Below are 21,069 nucleotides of genomic sequence, written 5' to 3' on the forward strand. Positions count from 1 at the left end.
CAGTAAGGGTGGTGAGCCACTGGAGCAAGTTGCCCAGAGAGCTGGTGGATGCCCTGTCTCTGGAGACACCCACAGTCAGGCTGGATGTGGCCGTGAGCACCTGATCCGGCTGTAGGTGTCCCTGTTCATTGCAGGGGCGCTGCACTGGATGGCTTTTAAGGGTCCCTTCCAACTCAAACGATTCTATGATCCTATGAACATCAGGCTGTACCTACTTGGTTTTCCATCTTGCCCATGTCTATTAGTTGACCCCAGCACATAGCCAGAGCGTCAATATTTGGCGTGTCTAACATGTAAATACACCATATCAAGTTATGTCATGCCGAGTGCCATGCTTTGTTGCTGCTGAGCTACTCTTCCAATTAATTCCTTCCCCTGAGCCTCGGGGTGGCAGGTAAGGCCAAAGAGAAGGTGGGATTCAGGACTTCAGACAAAGCCCTTCATGCTCAGTCACGTCCCCGAAAGTGTCTCCCAGCCACGTTACCCGCGAGGTCGCGGCCGCTCCGCTCCTACCGGCGGCGGGCAGACCCGGCACTCCTCACAGCGCCGCGCGCTCCGCCGTTCCCGCCGCTTGGAGGGGCCGCCTCGCGGCGCAGCGGCCACTGCGGGTCACTGTTGGCCGCCGCCTCACCTGCCCCGCGGCCGCTGTGAGGTCGGTTCCCCCCCTCCCCGGTCTACTTTCAGCGTTTGGAAAGAGCTCCCGCCACGCGGTCCAACTTTGTATTTGCCAGTTGTTTTTTTTTTTTTTTTTTTTTTTTTTTCCGTCTGCCAAGGGAGAGGTTTATACACACAATCAAAGTAAATAGAAAAGTTCAGCCGGATCGGGTTTCATCCGCGTTTCCCTCCAGCTCCACACGTTCCGAGGGGCTCAACCGTGCGCAGCCCCGCCGAGGCTCGCGGTGACACCGCCCGGCGGAGCTGCAGGGCGCACACGGGACGCTGCGCTGCCCGAAGCCCGTGCCGAGCCTTCGTCCCGTCTCCATCCCCGTCCCCGAGCTTCCAGGCAGAGCCGACCCAGGAAGCCGCCCCGCCGCCCGGCGCTGCCCGCGCCAAGAATACAGCCAAACCCCGCTCCGCCACCTCTGCGCGGGTTTCCCGGCCGGCTGGAGCAGAAATGTTTCCTTTTCCCCGGCGGCGCCCCGCCACCTCCCCTTCCCCGAGCCCGAAGTTCCTGGTAAACACGCGGCTTCCCCGCCCGCCCCCGCCGCGCGGCCCCCGGCGGGTGACGGCGGGCAGCGGCCTCGCGGTCGGGGAGCGCCGGGCGGGAGCCGCGCCAGGGCCATGAATATTGCAGAGGCCGCTCCGCGCGTTTCTAATTAAAGTCCGGGGCGAGGCGCTCCCCCCCCTCCTCACCTCCCCGCCGCCGCCCCCTCGCACCGCACACGCCCGCTGGGGACCGTCTCCTTACGTCGGAGAGCGGTGACTGAGCCCTGCCCGAGCGCCGAGGCGGGGGAGGGACGGGGGGACCGGGCGGGAGCGGCGAGGGCAGGGCTGAAGGGGGGGGTGGGGGGGGGGGGGGAATAGTGCGGCGGCGACGTTCCCGAGGTTGCCAAGTGGACTTTTATTGTTTTCCACCCACTTCCAAGTCGATACTATCTGCCGTCTCATGGCCATCCTATAGCCTATATAAGCGGTGTGCCGGGGCTGGCGGCGATGGAGTAAGGTGTTGGATGCGGAGGGAGCAGAGGGTCGAGAAGGGGGCGGCGAGCCGCCGGCAACCAGGACTCCCCGCCGCTGCCCGGGGGCACGCAGCTCGCCTCGGAGCGGACACGCAGGTAACGCGGCGCGGGGCGGCCGCCCACCTTTCCCCATCCCGCTCCCGCCGCTGCTGGCTGACAGCCGCCACGGAGCCGCCCGACGGGCAGCGCACACGCGGCCGGAGCGAACGCCGGCGGCGCGGGGCAGCAGCCAACGGGCGGGCTGCGGGCAGGTGCTGCCGAGCCCCGCGCGGCTCAGCCGGCTGCCCACTTGTGAAAGTTGGGCTCCCCCCGTTATGCGACCTGCGGAGCGGTCTCCCCGCTCCCCCCGATATTCCCCGTTTCACCCCCGTGAGCCGCCCGCCTCCGACCCGCTCCCGCTGTTGTTCTCTCGCAGTGAAACAGGGAAGCTCCCGTTCCGTTCCGCCGGCGCGCTCAGCCCGCAGGACAGCCGGCGATGAGCGGACTGAGGTCTCCTGGGCTGCTGGGGCTGATGCTCTTGGTGCTCTCGGCGGGATACTGCAAAGAGAAAACCGACGCCGGGGATCTGAAGGACAGGCAAAGTCTCTTAAATCTCATCATGGAGATCATTCAGGAATTGAAGAGGTACCGCCTGGAGAAGGACAGTGGGGTGCAGTACTTCTCCAAGCACGACTACGGCTTGGATCGCAGGGAAGTGGCTGACTACGGAGGATACCAGGATGAGCAGAGAGTTGGTAAGTCCCAGCCCGTGGCTTAGGTCTCTGTTGTTTCGCAGGGCACAGGGGAATCAGACATCAGGCTACCAATTTTAGACCGAGGATTCACCACCCAGAATACCTGTAGCCTCACTTTGGTATCAGAAAGTGATGCAGGAGGCACACTTGGAATAGAAAAACTCCATTCACATCTGAGTCTCATACCCTCTGGACAATGTACTCATCTGAGTCTGACTTCCTGTGCGTGGGCTTTGAACAAAACCTGCTAACGAGGGAAAAGACTGAAATGTGTGAGATCAAAGAAGCTACGAAAATGTTCTTTCTCTCGTTAGTTTACATTTTTTAAAACATGCCCGGTTTAAGTGGAAATCACTCTAGTAGTGATTCCCCTGCAGCATTCTATGCCCATGCAGTGATAGATACCAGAAACTCTGTCATTTCATATAACTTTTTGCCCAGCTTTAATCAGTCCTATTTGTACTCTGGAAGTAACACATTTGATAGGTGGTAGGGAACTACAGCAGAGTACTCCTCTGTCGCCATGCTTTGAGTCACTCCTTCAGTCAGTTCTGCTCAGCTGAGTGGCTCCTCTGTGACCTGCATGAGGTTCCATTTGTCCATAAGCCCATCCAGGGCTGGATGTCCGCAGCAGCCCGGAAGCAGTGATACCAACCCCAAAGGGGTGGGTGGAAGTCCACAGCTCGGTTTCATGGTGTGCTTCTGTGCATCCAGCTGCAAGCTGATGTAGCTTCTGCTGCCAAGTCTCATTTATTGCTCACTTCCAAACCCCTGGAGCATTGCTGCTTATCTTACCCCCTCCTATTGAAAGTGACTTTCTGAATACTTACCAGCAGATGTCTACTCACCTTTTTCCAATCTGTCTTTTATTTTGCTAGTATGTTACTTTGCCTTTATTGATCTCATAGAGCTCTATTTCCTTTACTCACTCATATTCAAATATCCTCATGATTTGCATTTGTTGGCAATTGTCATGAAAATGTTATTTCCAATTTTGTTCCACTTAAGAACAGAGCAGTGAGAACATGTTGTTTTATAAATGTTGAAAAGTTACACCAGGCTGAGCAGTGAACCCTAATGTGTGCAACTCAACTACTCAACCACATCAGCGTATCAGTGCAAAACATTTGGCTTGTACCGATCAGTTATCTGTGTAGATGGAAAACCAAAACAGAACAGAAGCATTGGTACCAGTGTCACTGACTCCTCAGGAGAAGCTTTCATCCTGTCATAACAGAGTTATTCCCAGCAACCTGGAACTACTGCTTAAGAGTTCTTCATTTCAGTTTTGGCATCACTTTCCCAGTGAGTCTGTCCCCCGGGAAATTTCTGAGCGAAGCACGTGTGGTTTTTATGCTTTTCATGACATAATTAGGTCAAATACGATAAGGTCAATTTTACTTACACTGACTAAAGTTAGAAGTAAATGAAGAATGACTTTCGAGAAGTGTCTAACCTCAGAAACGAATCAGATCTAGATGGAAATGTTCTCTGCTTTATATCTGATAAGAGGTGGCAGGGGAATGAAAAAGGCTGCTCAAGCATTTATGGTCAGATAAATAAAGCACCACGTAGGGTATCATACACAAGCAGCACTCTGCTATCAGCACTGAGTTTGTAACGGAAAGCAATCAAAGATAGCTGTAAATCAGGAAGACACAGGGAAGGGTTAGAGCTAAAATGGATTTCAGTAAACCAGTTTCATTTTGCCATCTGCTGAACACAATATGCAAGGTGGTAAACCACAAATACAGAGAGCCAGAAGAGAGCGATTTGCTTAGAATCATTTCCTGTGAATTTTATTTACAGCTTGAGGGAGGAAAAAAAAAAAAAAATTCCTGTAAGTAGATCAATCCAGTTTCATGATTACAGCAGGACAGCGCTCATACAAACACACCTCCAACAAAAGAATAGATGTTGTTTGCGTAACAAAATTGGAAGACGAGGCATGGAACCAAACCTGAATTTACCTTTGGATCCTTACCAGTATTAGAATAATCCATTTCTCAGTCACTGTGAATCAAAATTTTGTAGAGGTTTTTAAGTAGGTAAATGGGAAAATGCAATTTATGGAGAGCTAAACTCTGCTTGTTAGTTATCTGTCAACACCACTGATGACTGCACACCTAATAGACATCACCTGTTTCATATCACAGTGTGTTTCACAGTGGCTTTGAAGGTAAAACAAGTGTTTGGCATTTGGCCTACTGTGTGCAGATGAGTTTGACTTTTGTGCATCTGTCAAGAGGTGCTGGTCAGAATTCATTCCTTTTTCCCATACTTGCCAAGAACTGTCCCTACAGCAGTGACTATTTTTTTTTCTTTCCATCAGAAATAGTTCCCAGAGATCTGAGGATGAAAGACAAGTTTTTAAAGCACTTAACAGGTATGTTTTAATTTTGCATTGCTATCCATTTTTTTTGCATACGTATCATAAGCTGTGCTGTTTCTCCTGCAAGCTATGATGATTCTTAAGTTAGTTTTTCCTTCTCTTTCAGGTCCACTCTACTTCAGCCCAAAATGCAGTAAACACTTTCATCGGCTTTACCACAATACAAGGGACTGCACCATCCCAGCCTGTAAGTGCTAAAAACAAAGGCTAATTTTCATAAAACAACAGAGAACTCTAAAGTGGAGTAACTCCATGGAATACCAGTTGTAACATAGTGTGAGAGAACTGGTCTAGTATTAAATGGGCAGGTTGGTGGCCCTGCATGTGGCAGGGGGCTTGGAGATTCATGATTCTTGAGGTCCCTTCCAACCCTGACCATTCTGTGATTCTGTGAGAGTGTATTTCTTGCAGTGCTCTTCAGCATTAATATTACAGTGAGGGGAAATGGCAAGACAACTTTTTAGCTGTGAATAGACTGTGCAGAATGACTGTAAACCCTGCTTCCTCAGCTATTTATGCATACCTTTTTTGTTCAAAATCAAAGGCGTGTTTTTCATAGAACACATGATTTGTCTCCTAAACCTGTCACATTTAACTTCTAGTGCTGCAAATTCAAAATAGCAACAGCAGGGGCTATTTTCTTTTCGTTAATTATCTATGTAGAACACGTAATGGCAGTGCCACAGGTTGCCCAGAGGGTGCAGGATCTCCTCCATGGAGACCTTCAAAAGCCACTGGGATGTGGTGCTGGGTACCCTGCTCTGAGTGTCTCTGCTTGAGCAGGGGTGGGGCCAGATGAACCCAGAGAGCCCTGCCAACCTCAGCTGCTATGTGATTCTATAACATGCTTTAAAGGCATCACATATTTTCTAAGTTCAGTCACCAGTCTATCAGTCATGTTGACTTTGCAACCTTTCTCTTCAGTAAATTACAAAAATAAAACTTTGTAAGGCTTAATGAAAAAAAGTTTAAAAAAATCAGCTGATGGGTACAAAGAAGCAAATTCATATTATGATATTTCATCAGTGTTGGCAGCACAGAGAATTTAAAATAAATCAGAAACCAACATTTATCACTTTGTAGGCATGACTCCAGATTCATACCAAGATGGACCTATTGAATAAGATGCTGTTTTAGCACAGCCTTTTCAGAATGGAAGCACACTTTATTTTACTTGTCTGAGGTCAACCAGTTGGGTCAGTTGCAGAGCTGGGAATAGAAATAGGAGTTCCTGATTCCAAGTTTCAAGTATTAATAAATATTTCAGCTAAATATATTTTAAAGACATATTGGGTAAGACCTGCAGACTTTCTCCCTATTCATAAGGCCTCATATTAAGATTTCCTTGGAAACAGAGAGATTTACAGTTAATGTAATGGTTTACATCGATGGAGATGGAGTTGTTCATAACTAATGTGCTTTAAATAAGGAAATGGTCATATTACCTTTTTCATAAGGATAACATTGCAAATATCATTTGACTCTGTATTAACAAATACTTCAAGCTGTGAAGCTAGAAACTAGTAGGCTTTTATGTCTGAATTAGCCTTTTCCTTCTGACAGGTGATACACCTGCCAACATAGCGTCTGCATAACGGTGGATAATTTGTACAAATGATAATTGGGTAGTATATCTATGCTGTGAGATAAAAAACTGTTAACATAGCATCTCTAGGATTGTAGGATGCAATTAGCAGTTAATGAAAATAATGCTGAATGAAAATTAACATCACTCACTGGACTGGACTGACCAGCATCTTAAAGTAACTGTCTTCTACAAACCTGAAATAAACAACTTTAATGCTTCACATGCAGTGTGATATTACTTTCTGATAATACCTGATAATATTCTGATTTCAGGTTAAGCTTACTGTTCACTCTATGTTATTATTTTACATTTGAAAGACAAATTAAAAGCATCTATGATGCTGCAACAAGATGGGAGCCAGCACGAAACTATTTTGTTGTCATAACTTTTAGTATTTTGGGTAACTTAGTAGCATTAACAACTAAGAGATACTTTATTCTGCTGTTGTGATCAACTTTCAGTTACAAAGTTTTTACAGACTAGCTTTTGAAGTCCAAGGAACAGATTCCTATACTGTTTCAAACTAAGTTGTTCATTAAACTTAATTACAGCAGTAATCTGCACACCTTTATTGACTTTGATTTTTAAAAGCAAAATCGGTTACTTTAGTAATGTCTGTATTTATGCTCTTTTTTTCATGACAGACTACAAAAGATGTGCCAGGCTTCTTACTCGGTTGGCAGTAAGCCCAATGTGCATGGAGGGATAAGGTAAGCTTCTCTAAGAGCAGTAATGACATTCTACTGAACAGCATAGCTGTGGATTTTGTTTCATACATGAAAACTCATAATACCTTTCTTTGGATAAGATATTCCTCTTTCAGAATATCTGGAGTAACTAGCTTAATCTGGCAAACGGTGGCAGTAAATAAAGGCTACCCCCTACTGGAAGTCATTATATAATAAGTCCACGTGCATCAGCTGTGAATTATTTATAGCATTATACAGTTAGCAAATAGTGAATTTGTTGTTATAGAACAGAAGACAGCTGTAACATTTTTCAGGAGTTAATTCAGCATACAATCATTCATATTGGCAGCAGCAACCCTTTTATGAGTGCAGCTGTAGATCTACGGGGTACATTTTAGCATAAGCTAATATATAAGTAGCTACACACAAGACAGCTTTATAAATGCAGATAGGCTGCAGGTGCTTTTACGGTACTTAAAATGTATTAGTAGCATTGATAAACTAACATTAAGCTGCCCAGATTTCTTGGGATTTTCATGCCTATGGTTATTCTCTCCCTTTTTGCTTAGCTGTACCACTAATTCCTAGAAGTACTTTGAGGGATCTCAGCATGCTCCAAAAAACATTTCTTCCAAATGATCTGTACTTCTAGAAGACTGACACGAAACTGATACAAAAGGACAAATTTAAATTCCGTCCTCAGTCTTTGCTTGAGACAGAAATGTGACCTTTGACAAAGGAATAAGTAATATATGGATTTGGCAGTAACAAATGTTATCAGATACATTATGAGAAGATACATATCTTACAGAGTCACTGAAAAAAGCAATAATGCTTAAGGATCTTAATTTCTTTTTTTGAAGCACAGAAACTGTTTGGCATGGCATTCTCAGAAGCCAGTGAGGAAGATGTTATTAAAAAAAAAAAAAAAAGGAAAAATGGTTGGAAAACCATTCACATTATTAGTGCTGCAGTGTCAAACTGGAAGACTGTACTGAACAGGGTCACACAGCTACATTGTAGATATGTCATTGGTCAGCATTTCCATTATTTTGTTTGTAGGAGAAGTTAGTATACTTATTGATGACAGCAGAGTAACAGACACAACCAGCAAAGAATACTGAAATTGAAAATAATCTTGAAAAATTAGCTGAATAGTTTAGAACAAGGATAAAATACGAGGGAAAGCAGAATTAAGAAGTCAAGGAGCAGAAGTCAACTGCAGAAATATACGGCAAGTTATGAATTACTAGACAGATAGTTCTGTAGAAAGTGTAGGGATTATGGTGGGTCATAAACTAAGCACGAGTCAACCGTGTCACACTTGAAAACAAGGCAAAGGACAAGATGAAATTTATAAATGGAAATGTTTATCAAACACCTGAAATAATCACTGTGAATAATGCATCTAATTGAGGACCCAACATTTGAAGGCATACAGGTGCCTCTTGGTCAGAGTCTGAAAAAGAGCAACATGCATGACCAAAGAAAACAGAATTTACAAGAACAGCTAAAAGGAATTGGGAAGAAAAGAGGAGTATGAGAAAACATAATTGAGCTATTCAGTTTCATAAAAGGCTTCATAAGCCATTCTCTTCACCCAGTGTTGTTAAATAAGATGTAATTTGCTTAAATTTTCAAGAGAGGGTTCCAAGTAGATTTTAAAAAATACTCCTCTAATGGCAAGAGCAGAGATAATATATTAAATAATTAGACGTAATTCAGCATTTTGACTTCAGGCTAACCTTAACATTCCTGTTAGTATTTTCTGCCTGACTTCCTAAAGCAGCCCAGCTTCAAAGCAGAAGGTTTCTAAACCCTAATGACTGTTAGGTGACTTGATGTCACTGAAACACGCAGCCATAGAAAAGAAACTTTTTACCCTCACACCGTGTTTTCAGGAATGGAATTGTAGAAACAACTGCATATAGCAGTAAGACAAATAAAAGCTAGCAGATCAATAAATCTCTTTACCTAACTAGAATTTATTCGAGGGATTCAACCTTTCATTTCAAGGAAAGCAAGGAACAAATTGGCTATTATATAATAATATTCACCAGTGAAAGGCAGGTGACTAGTATTATTACCAAGACTAGCAAGCAGATACATTGGAGCAGACATTTTTTTTCTTCCCTTCTTTTGGAAATTCCATCTGTATCATTACATCCTACTCTGAAATCACAAACTAGTAACTATAACTGTTCTCACTTAACGTGAAAATCTTTTAGAAAAAACTGCATCCATCTTATTTTGCCAAGCAACTCCTCTGCTCAGCTGACTTACACGTTTGAAAGTCTCAACAAGGCTTCTCTTCTGTATTCCTCCACAAAGATACACAAACAATAGTACCCTTACACAGCATTTATTAGTGGAGAGAAATGCTATTCTTTATCACATGTGCCTAGTGATCCACACTGGTGTCCCCATAAAATGAAGCATCTTTTCTACACAAATATTTTCCACTGAATCAGTTCATTTTTGTGTGGGTAACACATCCACTTTCACAGACAAGTGCAAAGCAGGCTTTGTTTTAATCATTTCATGGACTGAGCTGTAGAAAAAGGTAGGGGTTGGCTTTGGTTTGTATTTGTCCAAATAACAATCAATCATTTATCTCCACAGAGGGTTTTCAAGTAGTTTTGAAGTTTTGAACATAGCAAGACAAGACTTCAAAACTATTCTTGCTTAAGATGGCTCTCTAGTTTAAGAGGGTTTTTTAATAGTCTGGAAATGTACATTTTCTGTTTCTGCCATAAAGCTACTGGTTAGTATCAATTCTAAATCTCATACTAATTCCTAAGTAGTAGAGAACACGTTCTTCATCTCATTTATGCCACATATATGTAGCTAAGCTTCCTTTCCTGTCTACTTTTTAGACTATACTTTCAAAGTTCATTTGTCCCATATATCTGAGCAATGCACAGTCCCAATAGATCCCTTTTACTTGTTCAGAGAGCATCACTCAATCCAGAGCAGCATGTCTGCACTAACACATCACTCAGTAATCCCTTTTCTGATAAGTAACCCAGACCGTACTCCTTGTTTGTCACTAGTTTTACCTCTAACTTTCATTTATTTTTATTTTTTAGTTTTATTTTACTACATTTGTTTGAAAACCACAAGGTGCTTGTGGTTGGCACCTATTGGCACTCTCCCATTTCCATGGCCAGGTGTTTTCTAGGACCAATGGTGATCTCATGATGCATTCTTAACACCTCCTGGTCCCATAAGGACTAAGGACTGCAACTGAATGTATGATTACATATTTCTGTTCTAAGTGCTTGCACATAAGTGCTTATGTATTAGCTTTTTTTTTCCCTTAAGTTTCTTCAGTTGCTAATAATGAATAAGATAAAACTCGCTATACAGCTTTAAATTACTAAATACAAGACCAAAGGGTGACAAAGCGAACTATAATACAAAAAGTACACAAGAAATCTAGCGGTTATTTATTCCCCATAAAAGCAGATACAACTAGCAATATTTTAAATAAAAGCAATAAAGACATATTGCTTGCTTAATAATGCACATTACAGAGCAAGAATAAATTTATACATAAGAAGGTCAAAGATTCTTTATAAAAATCCTAGTAAGATAAAGCATACTGATAACTAAAAATTTCTTTGGAAATTAAAAAACTGTGAACTTCTTAAGATGCATTAACCATACTCATAATGTATGCTAAGGAAATTGAAAGTACGAGAGAAATTTGGAAACTTTAAATACATAAAGAGAAAACAAATACCATACTGGACATCCCAATCCTGAACACCATATTGTATAAGCATTACTTCAAATGATCTTTAAGCAAAAATATTGGGTTCTTACTTAAGTTTTGCTTCAAGTGTTTTCTAACAGTAGAACAGCAGTCTTTAATTGCTTTCTTACAGTTTCTTATTCAGACTAAGACCAAGTGCACTGAAGAAACATCACAGATACTTTCATTTCTTAAAGAAAGTGAAGTTGGAATTCAGATGTGAGTTCTGCATATCATACAGTGAAAACAACCCCTTTTTTTTTTCTAGAAAGCATATGTTGATCTGTCCCATACAATTTCTCATGACATATTAAATCACTTCTGCTTGGTGACAGGAAATCATTCCCAAGGAAACTAATTTAAGACTTTATCAGAACCACTGCTTTGAACTAAGTAGGTAGCTCGCATACTTGGCTACCACTGTGGTATTGTTCAACTTTGTTAATAAGCAATTTTGAATTTTCATTAGTAGGGGATATCTGTGGCTAGCACCAGATGTAACACTAACAGCTTTACCTTTGCTGTATGGATTTCTGTGACCTGATGCTCCCACTAGAGCCACCTTCCACCTGGCACTGATTGATGGGAAAGGAAAAGGAATTTTAGATATTAGCAAATGGAAATTCTGCCACAGAACCCTACTGGTGCAGTGTTCTACTATTTATATTGATATTTAAAACATTAACTTCCTCTCTTGTATTGTTCTTTCTCAGAATTAACATCATGCACAGATAATGAATAGGACCAAATGAGAAAAGCAGTAATATGCCTTTACAGCATGTTTATTATTATTTGCATTAGCAAAGGAAAACGAAAAATAAGAGTCAAAGAAAACGGAGTTGTATGCCTATCACAGTCAAGTACCATTCAGGATCTCCACTAACAATACTACTTAACTATACTAAATTCCATTCTAATTTTTCCAGACTGATGCATGCAACACAGATCATAAGAAACTTTTAAAAGTACAGCAACAGATTGATTAAGGCTAAAACTCCGATTTAGAAAACTAAAACTACAGATTTAGAAGTGTACTGAAATAAGCATCTAACACCCACAGATTTTGATCAGGTATCTGTACAAGAGCAGGTATAGTTCAAATAAGTTCAGTCAGTTCCTAGTTTTTCCAGCCTTGGTAAGCTGCATATTCTCATTAGTAATGAACAAACTATTTATTAAAATCTGTGTTTAACTTGTCAGTCATATCACACTCTAATCAGACTAAAAACAGATTAATTTGTTTTCAGACAACCCTTTTCGCTTTAAATAGAGCACAGTATGGACACACATGTGGAAAACAGATCAAAATGCAAGACAAAATTTACATCACTTTCCCCTCTAAGGCAGGACATAAAATAAATATTTGTTCTATCTACACAGCCAGAAGAAAACTAAATTATACTAAGCTTGTCAGTAACATTATTACATTTCCTAATAGTTTCAAAAACATTGCAGAATTAAATATACGCTTAAATAATACTAACAAGTATTTCTGTATGCATCAATAGCTTGCTTTTCAATGGGTTACATCAAGTCTGACTTTGCATTCAAATGATACCATTACAAATTACACTTAAGCAGCAGAAAATGTAGAGAAACTCAAAATATCAGAGTTCACATTGATTGTGACAGAGATAAGTATGTTCAGATACAAAATATGAAAATTACAACTATGAAAAGTGGCATCAGCAGAACTCTAGTATTAGAGGATCCACTCCTGTTTTGTTCTTATTTTCCACATCTGATATCCATAAGACATATCTTTTTTCTCTAGTTAGGGCATTTTCCTTCAATAATGGCATTAACAAGTGGTCTTAGAAACACATGGAGTTGGGTAGGCACTACTTGCAGCATTTCATGGTCACATCACTAGAAAATACAGTTGTGGAAAATGTCAACATAGAAGTTACTGAGATAGATTTCTGGATACGTACACGCAATGACAGTCATACTACATTTTCTCAGCTGGCTTAAAGGACTGGAGAGAGAGTCTGTGGTAGGCTTCACTGCACAACTTTTAAATCAGTATTTCTACACTACACAGTACATGTGCACACACAATGTAGAAATCAATAATTTTGTAACAGTGATTTTTAATTCCAATGCCAGAGAAATGGCTGTAATTTCATTCCAAGAATCTGTTCTGGGAAAAGTTATTCGAACTGGCAGCAATTGACCTGCCGCAGCTTCTACTCTGCGTTGCCTCACTATTTGCAGATTCCAGGAGCAATAGCTATATGACTGAATCTCAAGAAATTACTTGATTGTTTCTTATAAATAAGTCCAAATTTCTTCACTAACAGACCCAATGAAGCACCAAATCCTTCCTAAATACTTCAAACCTCACCTTGATGATTTATATTACTAAACATCGTACCAACAGCTTCCCAATAGCAAGGCATTAACAAATAAATTTGCAGTCTATTAATGCTATCCTTGTTTATTCACTTTCTGACCTCACTGCTGCAGATGTAGGTACAAGCTAAACTTACCTATAAGCATACTGTCAACTGTTAGAAATGTAGTATTCCAGTCTCTTCTATCTACCTGAAATGAACCAGCACAAAGACAAGAATGATTTCCAGAACTCAGCCTTGAGTAACAAAACAAAACACTTAATTTAGCAGAGCAACACACACTATTAGATCATTGTGAAGATTTATTATTGAATTCTCTGGTATTATTTACTTACTATTTTAGCTATGCTAACAACATTCTCAAACAGTTTTATCTAAATATAAAAATGATGACAGGCAATTTTTTTCTTCTTTTTTTTTTTTTTTTTTTTTATCCACCAGGTACTGTTACCATTACAAGAAACATCAAGAATCAAGAGAAGTGCCTTGGAAACCAACAGGGAAATAGAACTTATTACCTTTATAACATATTCCATTGTGAACAAGAGATTTATTTTTGCAAATTGACTACTTCCCATAATTCTTTTAACACGTATTTTGTATGTTGTCAAGTTTGCAGATTGACATTCTCTTTACAGTAGCATAACTGCCAGTAATACATAATGTTCCATACTTAAAAACACACCACAAATGATGTGTAATGCTGCCAAAAATTACATAAACACAAATATTTCACCAAGAAAATTGATGTTCTATTGCTTAATTCTACAGTTTTAAGGAATGTTTGTTAGTACACTTAGAACTACTAAAGATCTTCTCCACAGTAGTTGTGGTCACTTGATATCCTTCATGCTTATGCAAATTTTTTAAAGTTTGGTTAAAACAAACTTGCATTGGGGTCACATTGTACCCTGGGAGTACTAATTGCATGACAACCAGAAATGTAATTCCAAGTAGAAATATTTTTGGGGACAGTGGAGCATGGATTTTGTACACAAACACAAGCTGCCATTAATTTACTTTATATAATAAAAGTATAAAACATTCCAGCTAATGTGCAATATGTAAATAATGTAAATAACATGCATAAGTAATAAAGTGTTTGGTATTAAGTTGTCCTCCATTTGCTTTCTGTTCACTGAATCTGATAATCGGATGCTATTTTCAGGTAGCTACTATCATTTATCCACACGTAAGTCTCTTTCCAATGATAATTTGCTTCATTAAGAAAGAAAGGAACACCCACCTTGGAGAAGTTCAGTACTTTGGACTGTGGATTTCTGAGAACTGCCAGATCTTTGCATTAAAATCTCACGAAATGCTCAGACCACAAGGCTGCTCCAACTTCATACAGAATTCTGAATTTCTTTTTCATGACAAATGGTTGTTTCAAACAAAATCCCTGCACAGCGCTTGATCGATAGCCGGGTGCTGTAGGACTGTCTATTCACACAATACCCATAACAGGGATTTTAAATTAGTATGATTATTTTGGTTTGCAGTAGGACTGAAATCTGGTTAAATCAGAATTTTCTAGAAAAAAAGCACCATAAAAGGAAAATGGTAATCTATTTAGTGGCTTCATAAATTAAATTCAGTGGAAGTTTTTTTTTCTAGCTTTAGCAGAAATCATCGTCTGTAACAAGATAAAAACCATAGATAGCAGATTTTGTTCATTTAGTCTTGGGTGCAGGTTTATTATGTAAGCTGAAACAGTCCACGGGTTGGAAGAGGAGTCAGTTCCACATTTTTTCACTCAGTATTAAAATATAACATAAAAAAATGTAAATATGTACAATGTTTAATACACAAACTGTGTATCATATGTTCACTGTTTCTCTTGGAAGCTTAATTACTGTGCGGATGTCCTTCCAGAAGGCAATTCCCATTCTACGTTCTCGTGTTCCACAAATGCCTTCACCATAATATGTTGCTCTCCTCCTGTTCCTCCAAAAGAAACCAATGAAGAACTAAATAAATGAATCAACGAGCTTTTATCTCCTAGCATAACTGATGAATTATGTAGCTAAATGTATGGGCTGAAAACATACCTTGGGTCAAACCTCAAACTTTTATCGAGCTAAATTTAACACAAACAGTTTTGACTTCTTACCATGTTAAAGAAAAGTTCCTAAGCCTAGCAAAGATAAACAACCATATCTTCCTATCTCCTTTCTGTTACCCCAGCAGACCAAAGATACAGAGTTAAGACTTCTAAATCTGAACTTCAATATGTAGGAAACTATAGGTTCTATTTCTACACAGCCACAAATGGGAAAGCAGAACCCATCGGGCTCTTAATTGTCTGAACTCTATTACAGTCACTGGCATATTTTAAAAGGTCTTTTTGGCAGAAAATAACAATGGTTGTGCCTAAATACTTCCACTTCTGAGGCTGCTGCATAAAAAATTCATTTAGATGTTTTGTCCCCAACTGCCCATCATTTTCCCATATTCAAGTGCTCATAAAATAAATGGAAAATCATATTTTTCAGAGTCCATATTTGACCTATTCTGAAATATTGTTTATATTGTTATTTGTCCCTGAAGCAAAACAGCTATTAATATGCAAAGTCCTAGCAAGTTCATCAAAAAATCAAAATCATTGGTAATCCAGTAATACACACAGATCCTAGTTTCTGTACCCAAGTGTTCCATCTACCACTTCCCTTACTGTAAACTGGTTCTTAAGTTTTATATCCAACTGAAATTTTCGCAAAAATCAGAGATCTCATTAACACATATTCTAGCTGCTTTACAGCAAAAAAATCCCAGAAAAGTCCCCAAGCAGATAGACAGTGACAGAACAAGGGGCAACAGCTTTAATTTAGAAGTGGGGAGATGTAGACTGGATGTTAGGAGGAAATTTTTTACTTAAGGTGGTGAGACATTGGCACAGGCTGCCCAGAGAAGCTGTGGATACCCCATCCCTGGAAGTGCTCATGGCCAGGCTGAACAGGGCCCTGGGCAGCCTGACCAGTGGGTGGCAACCCTGCCACGGCAGGAAGGTTGAACTAGATGATCTTTGAGGTCTTTTCCAAAGTAAGTCATTCTATGATTCTATAGAACATAATCCCAATTGTAAAGGCTGCAGTTAGATGCATGGTGACATTAAGATTCCTTTCAACCCTAAACGCAACAGGCTTCTGTATCCAAATGCATCCCTTTCCCAGAAGGAAAGTAGATGACAATACAGAGCTGTTCCTATTGATTTGGAAGGCAAATAGAAGAATAAATGCAAACAGATAAATAAGAAAGCAAATTTTACAGATTATGTAGTAATCCTTGTTCATATCATATCAGCATTACTCAAAATAAGAAAAGATGGCATCAGTCACATTACTAATCTAATTACATTTCACAGTCATGTTTCTGCCTAGGCAAAAATTGAGGATGATGTACAGACAAATAAGAATAGATTTGCATAATGCATTCCATTTTCTTGTGTGTGCAAGAGCACAACTTCTTAGTTACTGACCTTCATATAGCTTCAAATTATATTACACGCAGACTGTCTTCCAGTTGAACTATATTCTTAAAGAACATTTTTGACATGCTATCCATTCTCCTGAGTAAATATAAAAATATCATCTGCCACTCATATAGGAATACGGAATGTTTGAATATTTTACTTTTGATATAAAATACACAGTTCACATTTAGACTTTTAAACTGAACTGTTCTATTGTGAAAGCAAGTGCTATATTACTTTATGTACAGCAGTGTGCTACAAATTGGCCCCAAGACCAAAGGATAATGAAGTCTTAGTACCATCATCAGTGACCATCTCCGAACTGATTTCATTTTAATGAGCGTAAAAATCTATCAGCACAAAATGATTTTTTCTTTGATAAATGAAGATTTAAACCTAAATAACAAACCATTTTCACAGGATCCTGATAACAAGTTCTGCTTGCTTGAACTTTGAAATAGTGCTAAGAACAACGCCTGTTTTGGGAAGGTAGTTTCCTTAGTTCACCAGACTCAATATAACAAGCTTCTTTCTGAAAATTGTCTAATGATATTGGGATGACAAGCCTACATTAACATACATGAACTATTATTTCACATACACCTGCAGAAAGTTGGCTTCAACTAACTCACTAATGGCACAATGAGATAACATCTTGTTGACTGTACAGCGCATAAAGAAGCAAGACTTTTTTTTTTCAGTGCTTCTGAGAAAGCACTGTAAGAGTTTACAGATTAAATTTATTCTTAACAAGTACTTTATTATTACATTGATATGTGAGAAAATGGTTCATCTACAATATCTGTTTTTCCAATGAGATGACAAAATCTACAATAAAAAATTAAACTGAAAAAGTTGTGAATTGTTCTTATAAGGAAGCACAGTTTTACAATTTAAATACATCAATCAAGAAAAGCTTACATATTTCAGGAGAAGCTAATTATTTTCTTTTAGAAATAGAATGATTAAACATTAATGAGGCTTCTCCAAAAATGCTTTACAGCATCTAACGCACTGCTCGTAAACAGTTTCAAAGTCCTTTTCATTCCCCTAGAAAAAAAAGAAAAAGAAGAAGAAGAAGGTAAGAATAGTAATATTGGCTCATTTTGCAAATGTTTTTTCTACTGTCAGTAATGGCAAATAAAATAACAAAAACAGTACAAAGATACGGTGACAAATTTAATGTATTTCCTCCCTAATTTTAACTAACAGATTTTGTACCCAGCAGTCCTGGATGAACTTTGATTCACCATCGGTTTTCTTATTTGGTGTTGGTTTTTTCATTCAATTTACAAGCTTTTTGGGGGTGGTTTTTTTTTTTAAGCATTCACATTATCCTGTCATGTTATTTCACTATTTAAGAAAGCACTGTGTGGAAACAAACATTCTGTTTTGAATCTACCTCCTATAATCTATTTGACGTTCTCCATTTCTGATATAACGTATAGCAATTCCTGATATTTCCCCGTGATGCTAATGTTTTATAGAACCTCACCATATCCTCATCCACTTCTCTTTCCTAAACTGAAGAATGCTAATTTAAGTGATTGCTCTTAGCTGACAGTACTCAAATTCTTTGACCGTTTCCTTGTCTTTGTCTCTATTTTTGTGACTACATTCTTTTTGCATGGAAAATGACACAGAGGATTTCACTGAATATTCAAAATACAGGTGTATTATGAACTTAAATTACTTAAGTAATAATAAATAGAATGAATAAAGACACGTTTTCATTTCCTACTCCGATAATTTATATTGTATATTATCAGATAGATATACACTATACGTATGTACATCTCACATGTTACATAAGAACTGTGGAATCTGGCAAGATTATGTACTATATATATACAGGTTTTCATTAAGCGACCAAAATAATTTCTTACATAGTATGGATCTTCAATAATAAGTTGTTTCTGTGGATCGTATGACCCAAGCAGTTCAATTTTGGCCTTGCAGTCTTTAACCTGGTTGCTTTTCCTTTTCAGATCTCTTGGGGAAGAAAAAAAATACGTATATTACAAACAACAAAACAAAACAAACTCCCATCAATTTCTTCAAAATTTTTCAGCATCAGTATTAGATGCTCATGATAGTTTCTAGAGAACACAGACAAACAATAAGTTTCTGGGCTCACTCAATTCTGTGAGCTCTGGTGCTCCTTTTCTCATGTGTTGCTACCTGTTTTGTTTTTTAACTGACTATCAATGGCACACGTAAACTTATTCCAGACTACTAAAAAAGCCAGAACAAAGAGTTTTGGCAGAACTTAGAGACAGCAAATTTACCTTCGTCCTCAGATCATTCACTAAGTATTTTCATTGTCCATCTTTAACTTGAATTAAACAGAAATAATGATGACTATCTACTTTTTTTTCTTTTTTTTTTTTTTTTCCAGATTTATGAGCTCATGGGCTACAAAACAGCATTTAAATGGGCATGTTGCGGCATCTCTCAGTTATGCCTCTAGCTCATGTGAAGTTCTTCCACATTCAGTTTGCAGAGAATAGTAGATTCTTTAGATCTGTCTTGACTTTGACATATTGCAATATTTTAGCAATTGCCCTATCTTCTACAATGCCTCCCTCTGGTGAGGCATACTGGTTTAGAAACAATATTTTCCTTGTCAACTTGCGAATGGCCATCCAGTATCCCAAATGCAGTTAAAATGTACCTTTAAACACCCTTAGATTAAGAGCTGGGTATTACTGGAACATGTTCAGTATTTTATAATATTAGACCTTTCCATACCAAACCAGAATTCAACTTGTCCAATGCTTACAAAGCTTATAGTGGTTTGCGACTGGTTGTAAGTAGCAGTTTTAAGAAACTAACTTCTAATGAATTATAATTAATGAAGGAGTTAATTTCACATAGTCAAGAAAGACAAAATAGCAGTGAGAATACAATATCATTTTAAGCAAAGAGAGAAGCGTTGACTTTTTTTATCAACTAAGAAATTTGTGCCTTAGAGATTTAGAAAAAAAATCTTTTTTAAAACTAACAAAAAGTAGCCCTATGAATGCTGGAAATATTTCAGAGAACTATGTTTGTTTGAAGACTGTCATCCTAAGCGTCCATATGATTATGATGAAGTCCAACCACTTGCTTCAAGGCTTCTAGCATACCAGCTAATGGACAGGAAGGGGCCATCTGGTTCCAATACTACAGAAAAGTGACTTCCCAAATTCTTTTCTGATATGACAGACTGATATGACATTAGTACTTGGAACCAGCTGCAAACAAGCATTCCTAAGACAGCGGTTGAACTGAGTGCACATTCAAGATGAAACTTACAAGTGTGGCCATAGCAAAGCCCTTAATTCTGCTATAGCTGTGATGTTTCTGCTACTCTGCAGTTAATAAACAAACGAAAACTTACTTTGGTACTAACAGTTTAAGAATTTGCATGAAACTGTAGATAAGCTAGTCATCTCTTTACCTGACACAAGTGTTATGTATGAATAAAAGTTGTAACAGCAGTCACCTAAAACACTCTAGAAAATTCAACAAATGATACTTCAGATAAGAGATGCTGGTCCTAAAAGTCTTCATATGCTAATAATAATAACAATAGTAAATAAAACCCTGCTATGCTACATGTTACTGTCTTTAAAAACACTGCAAGACCTCCAAGTTATTAAAGCTCACCCTTAATCATATCTACATAATAAGCAGAAATTTTTCTAATGACATCCAACCTATTATACTAAGCAATTATTTCACTAAGTCTTTCTTAAGCTCAAACCATCTCATAGATACACAATTAAAAACATGGAAAGCAGAAGCGAGTAAGATTTCCCCAGCTAATGACTAGAATTATTTCCATTTTAAAAAAGGACATGTGTGGGAAGCGACACATTTAATTCTTTCCAAGTTTTCAAAAGATCTTTCAGATCCTACACAATCAGAAAACCAGATCACTTCAGTCTAAAAACAGTATTTCCTCATTTGTAGCTGTACAGGCATCAGCCGCACTTGTGAAACACATACTGAGTTTCCTTTTCCTTAATTTAGAGTAGCACATACCACACAAATAAAACATGGAATTCTAACTCATTAAACATGAAAGAAGTGAAGAATCCTTCTATCATTTACACATGTACACACAAACAAAAATGCTGAGACGAGCAATAAAATGCGACTTCTGTCTTCAAAGCGACCCACAAGCTAGCACTAGAGCAATCCATATGAATTTGTTCTAAATTTCTTCATACATTACCTTAGATTGCTTTCATCCATACAAAGTATATAATCAAAGGTCTGGAAATCATCTTTAGTAACCTAGAATTAAAAACATGTACTTTAGCCCACAATCATTGCTTGATTACCAAAAAAAAAAAAAAAAAAAAAAAAAGGGAGAAGGAAAGGGAGAAGGAAAGGGAGAAGGAAAGGGAGAAG

General features: G+C 39.0%; 2 protein-coding genes across 4 annotated transcripts in view; one reads left to right on the forward strand and one right to left on the reverse strand.

Moving 5' to 3' along the window:
* The first annotated feature begins 1,337 nt into the window (after positions 1 to 1,337).
* On the forward strand, positions 1,338 to 14,308 carry ALKAL2 (ALK and LTK ligand 2). 2 transcript variants are annotated; one of them, XM_042811179.1, is made up of 7 exons: positions 1,338 to 1,419; positions 1,622 to 1,775; positions 2,095 to 2,413; positions 4,746 to 4,799; positions 4,912 to 4,992; positions 7,038 to 7,103; positions 13,638 to 14,308. In XM_042811179.1, exons 3-6 carry the CDS (start codon positions 2,155 to 2,157, stop codon positions 7,100 to 7,102), a joined length of 459 nt encoding a protein of 152 aa, XP_042667113.1. In that variant the 5' UTR covers positions 1,338 to 1,419; positions 1,622 to 1,775; positions 2,095 to 2,154; the 3' UTR covers position 7,103; positions 13,638 to 14,308. The 2 variants fall into 2 exon arrangements, with proteins under 2 accessions (XP_042667113.1, XP_042667105.1); XM_042811171.1 differs by lacking the exon at positions 1,338 to 1,419 and having other exon boundaries at positions 1,527 to 1,775.
* A 2,150-nt stretch (positions 14,309 to 16,458) lies between these two features.
* The window catches only part of ACP1 (acid phosphatase 1), a 21,766-nt gene continuing 17,155 nt past the window's right edge, over positions 16,459 to 21,069 (reverse strand). For both annotated transcript variants that reach the window (XM_042811161.1, XM_042811152.1), the window contains exons 4-6: positions 20,891 to 20,952; positions 18,555 to 18,660; positions 16,459 to 17,718 (exon numbers count right to left, since the gene is read on the reverse strand). In XM_042811161.1, coding sequence (XP_042667095.1) covers positions 17,641 to 17,718; positions 18,555 to 18,660; positions 20,891 to 20,952 — 246 coding nt within the window. In that variant the 3' untranslated portion in view covers positions 16,459 to 17,640. The remainder of the gene's footprint in view (positions 17,719 to 18,554; positions 18,661 to 20,890; positions 20,953 to 21,069) is intronic.

The sequence above is a fragment of the Centrocercus urophasianus genome, unplaced genomic scaffold (assembly GCF_019232065.1).
Source record: "Centrocercus urophasianus isolate 14NV4802_14NV808 unplaced genomic scaffold, USGS_Curo_1.0 seq_10, whole genome shotgun sequence".
In the NCBI taxonomy this organism is placed as follows: domain Eukaryota; kingdom Metazoa; phylum Chordata; class Aves; order Galliformes; family Phasianidae; genus Centrocercus; species Centrocercus urophasianus.

What these genes read in the sequence shown, in the direction of transcription:
- ALKAL2 (XM_042811179.1), top strand. Translation starts at nt 2,155, where the DNA reads ATGAGCGGACTGAGGTCTCCTGGGCTGCTGGGGCTGATGCTCTTGGTG. An exon ending in CCAGGATGAGCAGAGAGTTG is followed by an intron (nt 2,414 to 4,745) that starts GTAAGTCCCAGC and finishes TCTTTCCATCAG; the next exon opens with AAATAGTTCCCAGAGATCTG. An exon ending in GGACTGCACCATCCCAGCCT is followed by an intron (nt 4,993 to 7,037) that starts GTAAGTGCTAAA and finishes TTTTCATGACAG; the next exon opens with ACTACAAAAGATGTGCCAGG.